Source organism: Pygocentrus nattereri, chromosome 17 (genome assembly GCF_015220715.1).
Source record: "Pygocentrus nattereri isolate fPygNat1 chromosome 17, fPygNat1.pri, whole genome shotgun sequence".
NCBI classification, from domain to species: Eukaryota; Metazoa; Chordata; class Actinopteri; order Characiformes; family Serrasalmidae; genus Pygocentrus; species Pygocentrus nattereri.
This window is the reverse complement of record NC_051227.1, coordinates 18,941,090-18,961,017: the sequence shown is the minus strand read 5'-3', so window position 1 is coordinate 18,961,017 and position 19,928 is coordinate 18,941,090. Positions and strand designations below refer to the sequence as shown.

Here is a 19,928-nt window from a genome sequence, read left to right as displayed (position 1 = left end):
TGTGGGCTGCTCAGCCACCAGGCACTCGCCAAGGGATGCCACCCCCAGGGCTGGCTCCAGGAGTATGTACCCGTGACCCTCTCCTGGGCAGGGTGCAGTCTTCTGTGTCCATTTTTCATGGAAGGTTTTTAGATCGCGTTAGTCTGGGTCTTCACTCCAGACCTGTTCACCCTGGGAGACCCTACAACGGCTTAGCTCTGAAGATCCCCAGACCACACAAGCCCCAATCCAGGAAGGGCAAGTCACTTTAATTTGGTCGTTTTACTACAGCGCTTTTACTGCAGTCCTTTGGAACTCGAATGTGATTCATGCAAGTTCGAGATCAAAGGCACATCAACATTTATTTTCAGTTCAATTTATTCAAGATTAACTTTATGCGAAGCAAAATAAGTAGAGCTGACCTAGATGACCCCCAAGACTTTGGGGACAATATTCTGTGGACTGATGAGTCAAGGGTGGAATCTTTTAGAAGACATGGGTCCCGTGGCATCTAGTATAATGGTTACACCGCATTCCACCCTAAGAGCATCATACCAGCGGTCAAACATGGTGGTAGTAGTGTGATGGTCTGGGGCTGCTTTGCTTCTGCAGGAACTGAACAATGTGTCATAATTAATGGAACCATGAATTCTTCTCTCTATCAGAACATCCTGAAGGAGAAGGTCTGCCTGTCAGTTTGTGTGACCTAAAGCTCAAGTGTATTTGGGATATGCAGGAGGACAATGATCTAAAACACACAAGCAAGTCTACCTGGCTTAAAAGAAATAAAATTAGGTTTTGAAGTGGCCCAGTCAAGTCCTTACTTGAATCCCATCTCAAGACCTCAAACAGTCAGTTTATGCTCGAAAACTCCAATGTAGTCAAATGAAGACAATTCTACAAAGAAGTGTGGGCCAAAATTCCTCCAAAGTGATGTAAAAGACAAATTATTGCAATCATTTGATTGCTGCTAAGGGTGCCACATCCAGTGATTAGGTTTAGTATGGTAGTTACTTTTTTCACTTGGGTGATATAAATCTGCATTTTGCATTTACTCGTGTTGTACTCATCTTCTATTAAAATTAGCTGAATAAACCTAAAACATTTAAATAAGAGAAATTAGCAAAAGAGGCAAATACTTTTTCATGGCACTGCAAATAGAAACTGCCCTGCGATGTACTGGCAGCCTTTCCAGGGTGTATCCTGCCTTCCGCCCAGTGACCGCTGGGATAGGCTCCAGCACCCTCTGTGCGACCCTGAGGGAGAAGCGGCTTAGAAAATGTGTGCGTGCATGTGTGTGTGTGTGTGTTTGTGTAAATAGAACCTTTTTGAAAATATAGCGCCCATAAAGGTTATTGTATTGTTTCAAGACTGACACCGTATCAGATCTATAACACATTCTGAAGAACTCTTTCATGTTGCAAACAACTCTTTTATCATGCAAAGGGCTATTTGAGTGCTCATGGATCTTTATAGAACATTTTTTCTATTATATAAATCTTGAACAACCATCATTTTAAAGAGTGTATTATTAGGAAATGAGTTCAATCCCTTGTGATTTTACAGCCACCCATGGCAGGGAGTCCAAGAAAGCACAAATGTGATAGAACTGGTAGTTAGCATTCTCCTCCATGCACATTCTGCTGTCAAATGACATTGCATTAGTAACAGTTTGGTGTTTCACATCACTCAGAGGAAGTAGCTAGCTAGTCCTCCTAACTATTTTAATTTTTTTTTTTTTTTATGTGCTTGGGGCAGACCAAGCTAGGGAGTGGAATTGGACATGACTAAAATTAGGGAGAAAATACTTCAAAAGAGCCATGGTTTTACAGACAATGTGGATGTTAAAAAGATTTATTCCAATAAATTTAAATGAGTACAGTGTAAAATGAGCTTCAATGTGATGTTTAACACTTTTCTGTGGTAAAGCTGTTTTTTGTGCTTTTAACTATGTGGTATGGCGCATCTGGTGAAATAGGTACATTTTGCACTGATAACATTAAAAAAAAAATACGAAAGAAGAGGTGATTTACAGGCCTCTCAAAAGACAGGCATGTATGAAAGTACATATCTCACTGAGCTGGACACGGTGCCACTGTTATTGACTAAGGCAATATTTGTTATGACTATATTAAATGATGCCATAATTAGAACTAAGACTAAATTACCCTTATGAGTCCCACAACAGGGAGAATTCATCTCTGCATTTAACCCATTTGTCGACTTAAACACTAAATATACGCTACTGAGCACACACACACACTATAGGGGTTAGCGAGCACACTTGCCTGGAGCAGTGGACAGCACTATCCACAGGGCCCTGGGAGCAGTGGGGGGTTAGGTGTCTTGCTCAAGGACACCTCAGTCATGTACTGTCGGCTTTGGGAATCGAACCAGCGACCTTCCGGTCACAAGCCAGTTCTCTAACTTCCAGGCCATGACTGCCCCCAGTTACAATAACTACTACTAGTACTACTAGTAGTAGTACTACTAGTAGTACTACTAATAACTACTAATTAATAGCTAAAAAAATAAAATAAAAATACATAAATAAATATGTTTTTGGTATATTATTCTTTTTTCCACTGGCAGAGCAGAAGCACAACATATTTGATAAGGGCTCATTATAAAATATTCTGGTTATCTTAATGCTATCGTTGAAGTGTAATCTTGACCAATGATTAATTGTTTTGAACAGTAACCAATAGCAGCCAACATAACCAATTTTTTAATGCTGTCTTTTCCCCCGATTGAGTTTGTTCTTCTGTTTTGTTGGAAAGACTTTTTTATAGTTAAAGAAAATAATATTCTGTCAAATTTCCTTTGTTCTCAGTTCATATATTAGCGGATTAAGTATTGGAGGAAATATCATGACAGAAGCACCTAAGGTCCGTCGTAGGTGGGAGGGTGCTGACTCAATTCTATGAGCTATCAAGGCAAAGCATGCACTGAATTCATAACATAAGAAAACAATTAAGTGTGTACCACAGGTTTGAAGTGCTTTACTTTTGGCTTCAGACTGTCTTTTAACCACAACTATGATTAGGATTTGGATGTACGTTAATACTACAAAGAGTGCCCTTTGGGTTCAAAATCGGGCTACTGTACTCGGGGCCACAGAACTGTTCGGGGGATGATGCAAAGACAAAGTTATTCACTGATTGGTTCTATGTGTATGTCTCTATTGTGCCACAGCTTCCTGCTGCGCTAATTCAAACTGAAAGGAATCAAATAAGTTCAGTTTGCTCATATCAATGAAAGCAGCACACAATTTTAAATCCACCATTCAATAAACATCAAAGCTTCAGTCTAACACCAATTTCTACACCTTATATGGCGCTACTAACCAGAAGAGAGTAGCTGGTTAGTGTTAGTTTAGCCAGCATGCTGCCAGCACTGCTCAACACAGAACAGGTTCGATTCTGACTAACAAAAGATTCACTGCCACAAATTTAATGATAATGTCTCATATCTGAGGACACAAAGTCGAGTGGCTGATGTTAGAAAAACAGAAAGCTGAAACTGAATCTCTGGTGTCTGAAGCTGGACACTCCTAGCTAAGCCACTACCCAGCTTCTCTACTAGCTAACTTAGCTTAATGAAATAGATCCAAACACAACAAAGCAAGTTTGATTTGATTTACTGCTCTGCTATCACAGGCATAGATGATAAAATGTTATTACAACAAGAGCAAAGTTGACCAACCGGTGTTGGAGCGACAAAAAGCTGAAATCGGGCCTGTTCTGTAGTGCTTTAAGCTGTGGCCTGCTAGGCTAAGCTAACCTGAGTGCACGGTGCCTCCCAGTGTAACTACAGGCTTGGTTCCAGCAAATGGATGGTTGAAAACACCTGTTTAGAGAACAACAACTCGTATCTGAGAGGGAAAATTTGAATGGCTAGTGTTGAAGTGACAGAAACGTAAAAAATAGAATTGTTCTGTGGTGCTTTGAGTTGTACCCTGGTGGGCGACACTACTGTAGTTATTCGGCTATGTGTAAAACCCACCGCAGTACAGGCTGTTTCAGTAACAGATGCTCAAATGCCACCTGTTTAGAGGCTAAAGAACATGAGAGCACATCAAGAGACTGGAGTTTGAGTGACAGACGGAATCAAACATGTTTTATGGTGCATGGTGTGTGTTTTCTTGGATATTTCCTGATTTTGATTTAGTGGTACAACAGGTGGAAACAGAAACCCATAACCTGCTGCTAAATTATAGTCCGTGTTAATTTTGTTCTACAAATGAAGAATTTGGCTTAATGTAATTCACTTAAATGCTGAAACAGACTAGAGAATTTTCAAGAGTCTCAGGGAGAAGCAGAAGACACACACTGATATCAGATGGCAGTGATTGAAGGAAAAGGAATGTTGATGTTTTACTTAAAGAAATTACATTCATGCATACACATAATAGCAATTGCAAGGGAGGAATTCCAATAGCAGTAATGCAAACTACAGGTTCGTCAGGTTGGAGTAACTGATTTAAAAGTAGATGTAGTTTAGAAATTCAAAGATTTATTTTTGGGGTTCTGAATTTTTTATTACTGATAATCTCCTTGTCCATTCAGAGCTACAAAACTGGTTGATAGAAGATGCTATTTAGTAGAGTATGATCTAACTTGTAAGTCACTTTGGATAAGAACTTTTGCAAAATACATAAATGTAAATGCATAAATACAATATATACATTGGTGTCTGTTTGAAGAATGCATAATGCAAAATCCAAAAGAAATGAAACCATTAATCTTATTGCTTTGGTCTTTTAACAAATGGATCTGTGTCTGGGCACTAGCATTTGTTATTACTTTAAGAAATGATGTGACAAATCCCCTTTAAGACTACAAGGCATTTTTAATTTGGTTAAAAAAATCAATTTTATTTACCATTTTGGCTTTTTTCAACTGACAGAGCAAAAGCATAACATATATTTAAAGAGAGCTCATCATAATATATTCAGTTTATCTTAAATCTGTCATAGAATTGCAACTTGCAATGACAAGTTGTTATGAAAAGTAACCAACAGCAGCCAACATAACCAGTTTTTTAATGCAGCTGTCTTTTCCCCTGATTGAGTTTTTTCTTCTGTTTTGTTGGAAAGACCTTTTTATGGTTGAAGAAAATAAGATTCTGTCGAATTTCCTTTGTTTTCAGACCATATATTAGCGGATTAAGTATTGGAGGAAATATCATGACAGAAGCACCTAAGGCCCTTCGTAGGTTTTGGGGTGCTGACTCAATTCTATGAGCTATCAAGGCAAAGCATGCACAGAATTCATAACATAAGAAAACAATTAAGTGTGTACCACAGGTCTGAAGTGCTTTACTTTTGGCTTCAGACTGTCTTTTAACCACAACTGTGATTAGGATTTGGATGTAAGTGAATGCTACTATCAGCAGAGACAGACCATCATAAAAAGTCATTATAAACAGTCCATAGTAATTATTTGCAGTTATATCTCCACAAACAAGCTTCATTAAAGATGGATTATTGCAGAAGATGTCCACTATTTTTGTGCTACAAATCTCTGTGCGGTAGTTCACTGCAAGTAGTAAACCAATCAAAATAAAATGCAAGGTCCACATTATAGTTATAATTTTCATCAGGTTGTTTGGAGACATAAATGTGTTATATTTCAATGGACAACAAATGGCAATGAATCTGTCATAAGCCATAGCACTGAGAATGAGAAATGCTCCAGCTCCATACAGATGTGTCAGTAAGGCTTGTACAAAACAAGCAGAGTAAGTGATGGATCTACTCTGTGACAGAATACTAGACACCAGCTGAGGGAAAAAGGCTGTGGCACCCACCATATCATTGATTGGCAAGTTAAACAGTAGAACATACATAGGCTTATGAAGTTTCCTGTTCAAAGCAATTGTTAGCAATACAGTCATATTGAAAACCAGAACTGCACAGTATGTAAGGGTTCCAAATATAAATGCAGGCAAAATATTAGAAGTAGGTATGTCCAGAGTTTCCAAAGTCAAATATATTGTGTATATGGAGAAATTAGAGTCCATTTGTATTATGTTGTGTATTAAGTTTTAAATTACCTACAGCGGGAAGAAGAACAGAATATGTTATGCAGAAAGAGTTTCACAGCTTGATTAATCTCTTAAATGATAATCAGATTGCTTTCCTAGAATAAACCTACATACCAAAATCTCTTATCACCTTTTAAAAAGAAAACATGGAGAGAATCAGCAACAAAGTAGCACTGTATATAAGGAATATAGTAGATATGCATGAGTCCAAACATGTAAATGTGCTGTAGGTTTGCCTTGCATGTTACTTTTATATACTCTGCCTTAGAGCTAAGTCCTTTCAAAATCCCAGCTGATCTCTCTGTCTATACCATGGCTCTGCAGGAGCACAAAACCTGAGCACCATTTAGTGCTTCTCAAAAGTCCATAAATGCCTCCTAATCAAAGTCATCTAAGGCCATCTTCAGATAAATTTGCTGATATTGATTCATGACAATTATTGTGATATTTAATGTGATTTTTAGAGCAGCATTACATTAATAGTGATTGTGAACAGTAATAATTCTCACCTGAAGAGTCCAAAAGATGCAGAGAAGGTCCTACTCTGATGATGACCCTGGATTAACATTGCTATTAACAAACTATTCATACCTGTAAGGAAGGGACTATATGGTGGAAATTGAAAATAATATTTCTGAGAAAGTGTCAGTGACCTGTGGTGTCCCCCAGGGTTCAATTCTTGTGCCACTCATATTTAATTTATACATGCTGCCTCTTGGCCAAATACTACAAGACAAGGTTATCTTACCACAGCTATGCCAATAATACTTGGTGATATCTACTTGGCCAACTTTCCAAACAACTGTGGTCCCCTTGATTCACTTTGTAAGTACCTTGAACACATCACTAACAGGATGGAACAAAACTTTCTGCATTTCTGATTTCTCACAAGTGATAGCTTCTTATTTATTTATTTATTTATTTGCCTTTTCCCAGGAATATTTGAGACCACACTTCCATGTCTTCTTTAATATAAATTTATGTAAACAAAGGGAGCCTATCCCAGCGGTCATCGGGTGGAAGGCAGGATACACCCTGAACAGGTCGCCAGTCCATCACAGGGCAGACAGACAGACACAGACTCACACACTCACACATTCAAATTCAAAAGTGGCAACATCTGTCGGAGCTCAGTACCTCCTGACGTACATGGTAGGGCAGCTGCTGCAAATGTCATCAAAGGTTTGCTGTGACGAGAGTAAGCGACATCAAGACATGTTTTGATGTGTTTATGCCATCGTCACTAAAAAAAAGGTCATCATTGCTATGACAAACCTTGAAGGAATAAAAGTCCATGGCAACATGTGGAATGACATTCATGATTCATGCCTGGATGCCTACATTGGTGTCGTTCTCCTTGGTGGAGTGTACAGATCCAGCAATGAGGCCACTGAGGCCAATGAGGCATCGACAGACAGGAATATTTTTCGGGCAACAATGTCACTTCAGACCTTTCAAATGATATCAAAGGTCCTGATATTTGACAACAGAGACATCAGAGCAAAATCTGACAAACTTGCTCCCATCAGGGATGTTTGGGAGAAATGGGTGCAGCTCCTTACACTGATGTTCAACCCAGGGCCAGAGGTGACAGTAGATGAACGTTTTCTCCCTTGGAAAGTCCCCCTTCCGGCAATACATGCCCAGTAAGCCAGGCAAATATGGCATAAAAATCTGGGCAGCCTGTGATGCAAAAACCAGCTACAGAATCTACAGATTTACACAGGCAAGTCTGCAAGCGGCATTCCTGAAAAACAACAAGGAAAACATGTAGTTCTCAATATGGCTTCTGGACTGCAGGGTCACAACATTACTTGTGACAATTTCTTTACCAGCTATGACCTTGGACAAGAACTTCTCAGGAGGTAACTACCCATGGTGGGCACAGTAAAAAAATAAATAAATAAATAAACCTGAGCTGCCTGCTGAAATTTTGCAGATGAAGGACAGGGCTCCACTTTCCTCAAAGTTTGTTTTTACAGACACCACCACTGCTGTTTCATACTGTGCAAAAAAAACAATGGAATGTGATACTGATGTCCACTCTTCACAAAGATGCAGCTGTGACATCAGGAAGTGACAAAAAGCCCATAATCATCCTGGAGTATAACAAAAACAAAGGAGGAGTGGACAACCTGGACAAGCTGACTGGTTATTCGCTGCCACCTACATTGCCAGTGAATAACCAGGAGATGGCCAATGGTTGTATTTTACAACATTCTCGATGTGTCCACACACAATGCATTTGTGTTGTGGACCAACATTCAACAAGGGTGGAACTCACAAAAAAAAAAACAAGTGGAGGATGTTTCTTGAGGAGCTAGGAAGTTCCCTTGTCAAGGTGCACATTGAGCAAAGAGAATGGGTACCCCGAGACCCAGCTGCTGCAGCCTTGGTCAGACAGCTGCAGAGCTCACCAAGCACTCCGTCCACACCTACAGCAACACGAAGAGCATCCTCCTCATCCAGCCCTGCCTCAACACCAACCACAACAGCCACAACCCCAGTAAGACCATCTGATTCTAAAAGAAACAGGTGTCAGGTCTGCCCTAGCAATAAGGACAGAAAGACAAACACATTGTGCTTCACCTGCAAAAAATATCTCTGTAAAGAACACACTAACAGTGTCACTTTTTACCACACATGCAAATAAAAATACAAAAATACACGTGCATGTTCTTGCGCACAGAGTATCTATGAAAATAGTACTTGGTTTCTGTTGGTTTGTTTTGCTTGATTGGTTGTTGTTTGTTTGACATTTTATTAATTAATTATTTAATTTTTAAAATATTATTTATTACTAGTTCTGCTTTTCATTTTGTATTTGTGTTAAAGTTTTTTTCAAAAAAGACTTGTTTTTTTGCCTTTTTCTTGAAGTAATTATATATGCGTCAAATTGGAACCGTAACACCATAGATGTTACTAGAGTAAATAATATTAAAATTATATATATATATATATATATATATATATATATATATATATATATATATATATAAATTTATATATATATGTATATTTACATGTTAATAAATGTCTTCTAATATACTAGGCCACAACAATAATTATAAAATATTAAAACCAATACTTTCATGGATAAGACAGCCTAACAAGGTAAACAAGAGGTAAGAAACAAATTGGATAATAAATAATTGTTTTAACATGAGTAACAGAAAGCTAACACAAGAGGAAGGATATACAGTATATGTGTTTCATACCAAATAAGTCTTCAAGGCTCCAAAAGTATCAAGTTCAGGAGACCAAATTCTTTAAATGTGTTTATTTTTCAAGGCTAGTATATTGCTTTTACTTTTCTGAGCCAGTATGCAGATTTTTCCTCATTAAAATATAACATTTTAAACACTTAAAAATGGATCTGAATGAGTGCCTCGTACTCCAGAGAAAAGAAGTCCCTCAGAATAAACAAGCAAATGTACTGCCATAATCATACATACATAGTTCACATCTCCAATGACTGAATATGACATGCAGGCTAACCACAAACCCCCAGGTAATTTTCTTACTAGGTCTATTTAATTAGTTGATGAGCGCCTTTATTTTGTCTCAAAGGAGATCTCGGGTCTCTATAATGTTTATGGATACATTCAAACAGATCTTTACAAAGGTAAAATTAAATGACAACTACAGAGCACTAAGGGACGATGTGAAACAATACAAATGTCTGATGAATCATATGGAGAACTAAGACCAGTGTGCCAACCTGGAATCATGACTGGCTGAGTGTAAACAGCAGTAGGATTACAGAGCTTAATGTAGCAGTACAAAGCTCACACTTAAAGAAGCTTTTGGACCTGGAACTGACAGAGTTTTATGGTCATTGGTTTTAGATGTGACCTATTATATTACACATAATTTAACTTAATGTTTTGCCTAAAGCCTTTAAATTAATTTAATTCACAGGTGACACTTTGAGCGGTCCTTTTAGATCACAAACACTCAACTGACTCTCAGTAACATGTCAAAAACATGTGAGGGTTAGGATTAAGTTTTGGGTTGAAGTTGAGATTACAGTTAGGGTTAGGATTAGGGCCAGGGTTAGGGTTTGGGTTGAGGTTAAGATTAGGGTTAGGATTAGGGCCAGGGTTAGGGTTAGGTCTTGTGTAATGGAAGTAACACATTAACAACACATTGACTTAATGTAAGTAATGTATCAACAGAACATCTACAAGACATTTACTTCAAGGCATTCAGATGCTTCACTACTGCTACTCCACTGACATGTTCTTGATGCGTTACTGATTATTTGTTCAGAGTTTATTAATTATCTACAAAGGCCCATCAACAAATAAAGTGTTTCCAGTTCACATTCTCCATAACATGTGTTTCAGGAACTTACAAGCTTTTGTATTCTACCCAAATATGTTTTAGTGTGATATACTTTCACTATATGGAACATTTTGACAAACCTGTAACGTTTCTGAAGACCTGTTCATTTAAATCAAGAAACAATAAAAACTCACAGTTTTTGGTTTTATACTTTTTGTCATGCATGAAAATAAAATAAAAACAAAAAAACAAGTTACCTTCTAAACAAAAATCTTCCTGCGGAATACCCTTAGGAAACAGTTCCTCACTTCACTTGTGTTTAGGCCATAAACTATAGGATTCAGAAGTGGAGACACTATAAAAATAAGCATCCCCATAATCTTTTGCAGGTCTGTTGAGATGTATGTAAATCTATGTGAGAGAATTTTAAAAGTCCCAACAACTTCAAATATGAGGAAAATGACCAGCTGTGCCACACAAGTATTTATGGCTTTGCCCTTTGTTTCAGAATGACTTGTGGCCAAACAGGTGATCAGAATCTTTATGTATGAGAATGCCTGAATGGAAACACTTATAATTTGCATGACGGCTGTGTAGAACAGACCAATTATGTTGTTTATCATAGTATTGGCGCAAGTAAGTGTCAGTAGAGAGGGATTATCACAAAACACGTTCAGAATGATGGATCTGCATCTGGGAAGCTTGTCCTGGAGGGAGAAAAGTGAAACAATCATAATGAAGTCCAGGCCCCAAACTAAAGCTATAATAGTCACCACAACCCTGGGTGTCATTAGGGTGCTGTAGTGGAGTGGGAGACAGATGGCTACGTAGCGATCAAAGGCCATAGCGGCCAGGATAAACAAAACACCACCCCCATACATATGAAGCAGGAAGCCCTGAAGGACGCAAAGTGGGTAGTAGACTTTGTTGGTTTCTGTTACAATGTCTGACAACACCTTGGGGAACATAGCAGTAATTCCAATTAGATCATTCAGAGGAAGGCTTAACAGAATGAAATACATAGGCTTGTGAAGGCTCCGCTGCAATATGATAAGAAGTAACAGTGTAAGGTTACAGAAAAGAGAAAAAAGGTAGATAAAAAGTCCAATGAAAAATATTGGATATTTTGTTCCAGACGGGATAAAAAAAGGATCCAAACTAATCTCCAAGTTGACAGTGAAGGACATGTTTTCCATTAGAAATCATACGCTTGAACCTGCAGGTCACAACAAAAATAATACATTAAAATCTAAACAGTTTAACAACTCGACCACCTTGGTACATTTAAATAACACATTTTGTTACCTGTTGTGTCAAAGGCAAAAGATGTTAACACTACAATACTAGACAACTGCTTTCTCCCTGACTAGCAGCGTGCATTTATCATCACCGTTGGTCTCCATGACAACACCAGTGAAACCTCTGACAGTCCTATAGAGCATCATGCATGGAAACAAAACAAAAAACAAACAACTCAGATGGCTGTATATTACTGATTACATTGACCAGCGATTCTTTAAAAAATTAAAACCACCTCCTTGTTTCTGCACTCATTGTCCATTTTATCAGCTCTATTTACCATATAGGTACACTTTAGTTCTACAGTTACAAGCTGTAGTCCATCTGTTTCCCTGCATACTTTGTTACCCTGTTCTTCAATAGTCAGGTTGCCCACAGGAAAGCAGGTATTAATTGGGTGGTGGATCATTCTCAGCACTGCAGTAAAACTGATGTGGTGGTGGTGTGTTAATGTGTGTTGTGCTGGTATGAGTGGATCAGACACAGCAGTGCTGCTGGGGTTTTTAAACACCTCATTGTGTCAATGCTAGACTGTGAATCGTTCATCAACCAATGAAATGTCAAATGTCCAGCCAACAGCCTCCTGAGGGCAGTGTCCTGTGACTGCTTATGAAGGACTAGAGGTCGACCAACACAAACTGTGCAGCAGCAGATGAGCTATTGTCTATGACTTTACATCTACAAGGTGGACCAACAAGGTAGGAGTGTTTAATAGAGTGGAATGTGAGTGGACACAGTGTTTAAACACTCCAGCAGAACTGCTGTGTCTGATCCACACATACCAGCGCAACACACACTAACACACCACGACCATGTCAGTGTTCATGCTGTACGTCGCATTTACTGTAGCACACATTGTGATTTTCATAAGTGGCACTCATCATTTTGCATAATCATTCATTTTCTTTCCTGCATAGCCAATCGCCACTGATCTGCATACTTAATAGTTCATGACTGTGTTAATCTGAGATAGCAAATTAATACTTATATTGATTTGATCCCAAATGGCCAGTTAGTCCTATTACTGACTGTATTGATTCTGGATGATGAAGTAATAAGCTCATGATTGGATTGATCCTGGATAGCTGTTTAATCCTGTTACTATGTCATTGATCCTGGAATCTGGTTCATGAGAGTATTAATCCTGGGTGATCAGTTAACCCAGTTAATCACTATTTATCCTGGATAGTCATTTAATCCAGTTTATGACTTTATTGATCCTGGATAGCCAACTATTAATTATATTTATGGTGGATAGTAAATAAATGTGCTTTCTGACTGCATTGATACTGTACAGCCTGTTAGTACTAGTACTGACTGCATTGATCTTGGGTAGTCAGTTTATGAAGGTGATGAATGTACTGATCATAGTTAACCCAGCTATTGATTGTGTTGGTCCTGGATAGGAATGAAGGAAGGAATGAAGGATTGAAGGAAGGAAGGAAGGAAGGAAGGAAGGAAGGAATGAATGAATGAATGAATGAATGAATGAATGAATGAATTGGTCCCACAGGGAAATTGCAGTGTTTCAGTAGCAACACATATAATTCCACATAAACTTACATATACTATGAGGAAAGATAGAAATAAATGTAGACATAAATTCAGGTACAAGAGAAATAAAATAAAGTATGTCTATTTACATGGCTTTAGCCCAAGCCAAAAACTTATACAAGTCTGAAGTGTTCTCATGGCAAAATATGCACAAGAATTTACCCAGTTCTTCATTCTCTCGCATTATCCTTTAGCTTGTGGATGATACCCTGAAGTCAAACTTATGGAAACACTAATGTGCTCAAAACATGCTGCCCATTCCCGTGATGTGAACTGAGGTCCATGATCAGAAACTATTTCCTTCGGGATACCAAAAAATCTAAGTACATGATTAAACAAAGCTTCAGCTGTTACAAAAGCACTTGGAATATTCTGGAAAGGAATAATTCTCACACCTCTAGAAAATCGATCAATAACTGTCAAGAAGGACCACGGAAGGGGGCTGGTACATACAGCTTTCCAGGTGGACGCTGTGTGGGAATAGTCTCTTAGGGCTGCCTCAATGACCTCATCGATCTCCCACCTGATTGAGGATATGTTGACTTGTGGAGATCCTTTTCCCACCCTCTGCTTCTGGGCTATCCTTATCCTTCTGATGGATCCTAGAAAAGGATTATGAGATCCAGGATGGTAAGTGATGCTGAACTGAAACCTCTCAAAAATCCATCTAGCTTGTCTTGCATTCAACCTTCTAATGTTTTGTATATACTCCAAAATTTTATGGTCTGTCAGAACTGTAAACGGGATGATTAGGTCCCTCTAACCAATGCCTTCATTCTTTCAAGGCTAATTTTACTGCTAATAACTTCCTATCTCTGATACCATAATTTCTTTCTGCCTGTGACATCTTGTGGGGGAAAAAATGCTATGGGGTGGATCTTAGAGGGATCTCCAGTTCTCTGAGAAGACAGCTCCTACACCTGTTTCCAAGGTGTCAACTTCTACCACGAATGGCAGCGTGGGGTCAGGATGTTTGAGAATGGGAGCTGTGATGAAGGCTTCTTTAAGCCTCTGGAAGGCTATCTCAGTCCATCTAATCTTCCTCAGGTTACCTTTCAGTAAGGACATAAAGGGAGCTGCCATATGGATATAGATGCTATATGCTATAGTTGATCATCCAAGACCAGCAGCTATTGGCTACCCAGGACAAGCAGCTCCTCTTGCTCTGCACTACTACTACTACTAAATTTGCTAGTGTACTTACTTGATCTTTAGTTAGCTCATAAGTCTATCAGTTAGGCATTTATTAACATTTTCAAGTATACCTCTAAAAGCCACACTTTTTAAGTTTGTTAAACACAACTAGCCAAATAGCCAGTTAGGAATGCTACTTGATAAGATAACGGGCTAGTCTGTATGAAAAACTTTATATTATCTGTCCACACAATAATTTTGTACCTATTTTTTCCTTTTATCCATATTGAGACAGATAACGTTACATACATATTATTAGTGAAATTAAAAAAGTTGTGTTGCTAAGAGAAGACACAGCCAAGACAAAGACACCAGGTGTATAAAATATGGGGTCCTGGGCCGGGGGGTGTTGGGTGGGGGACTGCCTAATTAACCTTGGACCCCCAGCATGTCTCAAAATCAAAATTCTAGGGGGTCTGTATGGCAACTACAATCTGACCATACATATTAGAATTGACCACCTGAATTTTCTGTCTAAAACGTCAGTTATAAGAAATACATTCTAATTTTATCTGCAATGTGAACAAGGTCTAAGAGTCAAAGCAGTGATTAATAGTGGTGAGTTAAGATATATTACACTGTAAAGGAATTGAGTATATTGTACATTACAATAATGTACTGGCTACTACTCACATTACCTTCACGGTAATTTATTGCACAATATTAACAACAAACAACAGTAAACAATTACATGCTGTGATTTCACGAAGTTTATGACTGTCTGTTGCTGTAGAAATATAGTAATTTCCTATATTTTCACAGATCAACTAACTCAGCATATATTAAGGTACACATGTACTGATATCAGGAAAATTCCCGCGAATAAGCTATCAATATTTTTTTGAAGTGGTAGCTTGTTTTATGATACAGTGAACATACACCTGGGGATCACTCACTTTTAAGGATTTGAATGGTTGCTTTTATTAAACCAGCTCTTTGCAGACAACCATTGAAACCTTTAAATGAGTGATTTAGAATGCAGTTAGCAGTCGCCACCTACTGTTTTTGTTTTTTTTTTTAATTATTTTATTTTTTATGTATTATTTTAAGTGGGCTAACTTTGTCATTTGGAACACAAAACACTTGTGAAAAGAAGGAAAAGAAAGAAAAAAGAAAAAGAAAACATTCAAAAAGTATACAAACCTAACATTTAGCATTAGATAATAGTAAATATTTAAAAAAAAAAAATTAAATCAACAGAAGTGACACAGGTCAGTGAAAAGTTAGTCATTCTGACTGAATTCTGAATTACTTATATCTTATTTAGCATATCTTATTTAATGCCCTTACTTGTCATATCCTGGAGTAGTATTGTAGTCCACTTGAACTGCAATTTCACCAAAGCTGAAAACGGCCTTTTCTGCATTTATTTCACAGTACAATTCTGCATTTTACTGTAAAACATTTCTATTAAATGATGTGAAATCCTAAAAATGTTTTCTCAGAATACAAACAAACAGTAATACTGAAGCTATAGCGTGGTGACTAACCCTAACTCAGATATTTCCCCAGAAGTTTCCCCAGAAGTTTAGGCCTCTGAAAGACAGACATTAAGAGAACACATGAATGTTTGACATCAAATGTCCTGACACCCTTTCCTAAGCGTGACAAATTTCATTCTTTAAAGTTTCCAGTCACCGAGAAGTATTATACTGTCACTGTGTAATGACCCAGAACAAACCATTGGCCTTTATTTATCAAAGTCGCATAAGAGAAGGTTCATATTTGATGATGTACGAGCTACTCTGCATGTACTTCCTGACACAAAAGAGCGGCTTCAGTGCATGAAATCAAGTCAAATTATAAAACAAATACACAGTGTAATACGTCTTTAAATGAAACATACAATATTAGTATATTACATTCCATATACTATACATATAATATAATATTACACATTATATTATAATACAATATTAGTTTACATCCGTGTGCATGTAAAATAATGCATTACCATTTGTACTGGATTGCCATGTGCATGTATTATTTGTCTTGTAGATGACATTGATAGCAGTTTGGTTAGTTAAAAGTTTGATCATACATGTATACCAAATATGAACCTGATAAACAAATGTGTTGGTTAATTTTGCACGCACTCATTGTGAGATCAGACTACAATTTTGAAGAATAAGGGCCAGTGTTTCTGAAAAAAATAGTACTTTTAAGTGCATAACAAGTCAGCACAGAATGCAGACTGGAGTAGGATCTACACTTAGTCAACTCTTTTGACAGAATTTCTGCTTATGCTATATGTGAAGAATAATCTATTTAAAATTACACCATTCTTTTGATATGACCTTAATGTCTGAGGGTCTTTTGGGACAAGTTAAACATCAAGATGTTTCATCATCTTAAAAGTATTTTCACTAATGAGACAAATAGGGAATTCTGTTAATGATGTCCTATTAGTAGTATCATATTGTAATTAACCTATAGGGACTCATCCCCAGTCTGACGGCTACTCTTGTACACAGACTGTTATGTAGTAATGAGCAGTGCTGCTAATAATGCCTTTGGGATTAGTTTCCTTGGCACTGACAGGCAAGCCGTTTGTTTTATTGTTTAAGATATTTCCTTGTTTGTTTCCTATTTTGTTTTATGTGCTTTATGTACTGTATTGGGCCTAGTTTCAGTTAGCGTAGGTTAGTGTTTACCATAAAGAGAAAGCAAGGAGAGACCTGCTTTTCTTGACACAAGGGTGGTGTCGGTCAGAAGGAGAGTTAAATGAGGCTACAATTTCTGTAAAAAGTCATTTTACTAAGGAACATGTGACTAAGGAATAGAAAAGCCACTTAAACAGCAACTGAAATAGGACGCAGGTCACTTCTAGCCATATGCTTTCTCCCTATGGTAAACACTGGCCTACACTAACTAAACCCACACCCCTTAACAATAAAGCATTTAAAACAAATCTCAAACCCAATAAACAACATTAACAACAGCAAATGTCACTAAATTCAGGAGTGCGATGCTACCCATGAGCCCTTTCTTAAGGCCCTGTTGTGCACACACACTCACAGGCTCCAATGACACGCCAGCCAGTGGTGGAAAACCACAGCATTTATTGTTAGTTTAAGAAAACAGTCTATAAATATGTGCAGGTGATGTAAATCTTTAAAAAAAAACAAAAAAACAAGACAGTTAAGATCTCACAGATACATGGGCGTAGGTGTCGAGCACAGTTTTCAGTTTTTAGCAGTTGGCTGTAGTTGCAGTGCTGTGAAAAAGTATTTGTCCCTAGACTTAATAACTGGTTGTGAAATGTTTAGCAGTAACAGCTGCTGGTAAATGCTTCCTATAACTGGAGATCAGTCTTTCATGTTTCTCTAAGGGCATTTTACTTTACGTTACTTTGGATTATATTCAGCCACATTGGAGGGCATTCAGACCACTTCAAAACTTTTTTTTATTTTTAAATAGGTTTCAGAGTTAGGGTTTAGAGTTAGAGTTGAGCTCACTCTTGTGCTTTGGATCATTGTGTTCCTGCATATCCCAACTGTGAGCTTCGGATCACGGATATTTGCTGCTTGTCAAGATGTGTTAGACACATTGATGGGACATTTCTTTTTAAGTACAGTTTGGATTAAACAAGGCCAGAAGTCATTGAGCCATAATGTAGCTAGTTTAATTAAACGCAGCTTTTAACTATCTTTGTTTGATTTAATAATTAAAGAGGCTATTTTTCCCCACAAGGCCAGTGATGTTGGATGACATGTTTCCCTCATGAAATTAAATTATTATATTAAAAAAAAAAAAAAAATGTTTACTCATTTTGTGAGACAAATATGGATGACAAATAGATGAAATCATGAGGGGGGAATACTTTAATGCAGCACTGTACCTATTCCTTTAGAACATGTCTAGCACATTTAAATACAGTTTTATGAACCTCAAAGCTGTGATAGCAGCATTGGTGCTCCTTTAGACTTGAAAAAACATTTTGGTAGTAGTGGTTGTGATTGCTGGTGTCAGAAAAGACTGAACTTCAGCCCAGCACTGACATACTGTAGATCAGGGTCACCTTATCTGCAAAGGGCCAACCAAGCAAGAGCACCTTTCACTTCAATGATCAGTTCTCTGAAGAGTGGAACCAACGGATTAAATAAGTGGAAGCATGGGTGCTTTTCTTGGTCAGAATGAAAACCTGCATTCATGCCATTTGTGGTGATCTGTGATTATATATATATATATATATATATATATATATGTCAGTAATGGACTGAAAAAAAACTGGGAACTCTTGCCCTACAGGGACTGAGGACCAAGGGTCCTTCAATTAGCTGTGAGCAAACTGGTCAAGGAACTACAGAGTTCTGTAGACAACACGTAATTGAATCATGTTTTGGTCATTACTAATGTTGTAGGCCTCTGAGCATATTAATGTTTCGCCACCTGTGAATAGGACCCAAGTGAGTCTAATTATTTCTCTGAAAATGTCCATACCTGGCAGTGCACATGGAAGAACTTGGACAAACTTTGAAAATGGCTCACAATGATGTACAATAAATAAATAAAACGCTCATACCTGTCTATCAACATGGGGATCACTGCCCACAGTAATCATAAGACAGGAGCCATTATAATTGGACTTTAATTGGACTCTTGTGTTTTTAGTCCTTTTTCAGAGGCGCGTTCTGTTGGTGTGAGGATGAAATGAAAGTATAGAAATAAAAGGTGGTCAGAAAAATACAAAAAAACGAAACTTTCTTTCCATTAGTGTTATTTGTGTTATAAATCTCTTGAGGCTACTGGTACGCAGGGAGCAGCTTAATTGGCTCTCTTGGCTCATAATTAAGATGAAGTTAGTGTGTTTTGTTAGTGTTTTGTTGCCACCTGAGCTTATTGCTCAAAATAGTCTCATAACAAGCTATTAATCATTGTTAAACCTAGTTAAACAAAGTGTAGTATTCCAAGTGTATGGCTAATATCCAAGTGAATAAATTATTTAATAAATAAATAAATACATGCATACATATGATTACTTTGAATGCTTTCTCCAACATAATATGTCTATGATGAAATAGGCCCAAAAATAAAAATGTATGCATGTTACATTGAAAAGACTAGAATATTGGGTGAAATGCTATTTAAAGATGGCATGTTTCTGAAATTTGAATTTATGATATTTTTTTAATAAACACTGTTGTGTGAACAAAACCTCATATGTCCAAAATGGTAACTTTACAGGAGAAGGATAAAAAAAACCTTCTTTAATTTCAATGTATGTCAGTGGAACCAGATTTTTTTCAACTAATTTTGGGTCATTTCTGTTGGTCCATTCATCATGAAATTTACACACAATGTAAAAGACAATAGGCGTTTTCAAATTATGACAGAAATTGAAAAATGGAGATTAAAGGTTTTGTTCCGACAACAGCAATATGTTGGTGGAGGCCAGACAAGTCCTGACAAAATCATGGCGAGCACACTTGGAACATGTTTTATGAGAGGTATGCGTTCAGCACGAGCAAAAGTGAAACAGGGTAATAAACTCTTAAAACTAAGAGGTGAACTCATTTGTGAATTTTGAAGATTAAGAGAAGAACTCATTTGTGACAGATTAGTCA

The 19,928-nt window shown here is 37.5% G+C and overlaps 2 protein-coding genes across 2 annotated transcripts; both read right to left on the bottom strand.

The window, feature by feature from the left end:
• Nucleotides 1-5,022: 5,022 nt before the first annotated feature.
• Nucleotides 5,023-6,003, bottom strand: LOC108441354 (olfactory receptor 52B2-like). The gene has a single exon (XM_017720844.1). It carries the CDS (start codon nucleotides 6,001-6,003, stop codon nucleotides 5,023-5,025), a length of 981 nt encoding a protein of 326 aa, XP_017576333.1.
• A 4,571-nt stretch (nucleotides 6,004-10,574) lies between these two features.
• Nucleotides 10,575-11,510, bottom strand: LOC108441353 (olfactory receptor 52J3-like). The gene has a single exon (XM_017720843.1). The coding sequence runs from the start codon at nucleotides 11,508-11,510 to the stop codon at nucleotides 10,575-10,577; it is 936 nt and encodes a 311-aa protein (XP_017576332.1).
• Nucleotides 11,511-19,928: the final 8,418 nt, after the last annotated feature.

What these genes read in the sequence shown, in the direction of transcription:
- LOC108441354 (XM_017720844.1), bottom strand. Translation starts at nt 6,003, where the DNA reads ATGGACTCTAATTTCTCCATATACACAATATATTTGACTTTGGAAACT.
- LOC108441353 (XM_017720843.1), bottom strand. Translation starts at nt 11,510, where the DNA reads ATGGAAAACATGTCCTTCACTGTCAACTTGGAGATTAGTTTGGATCCT.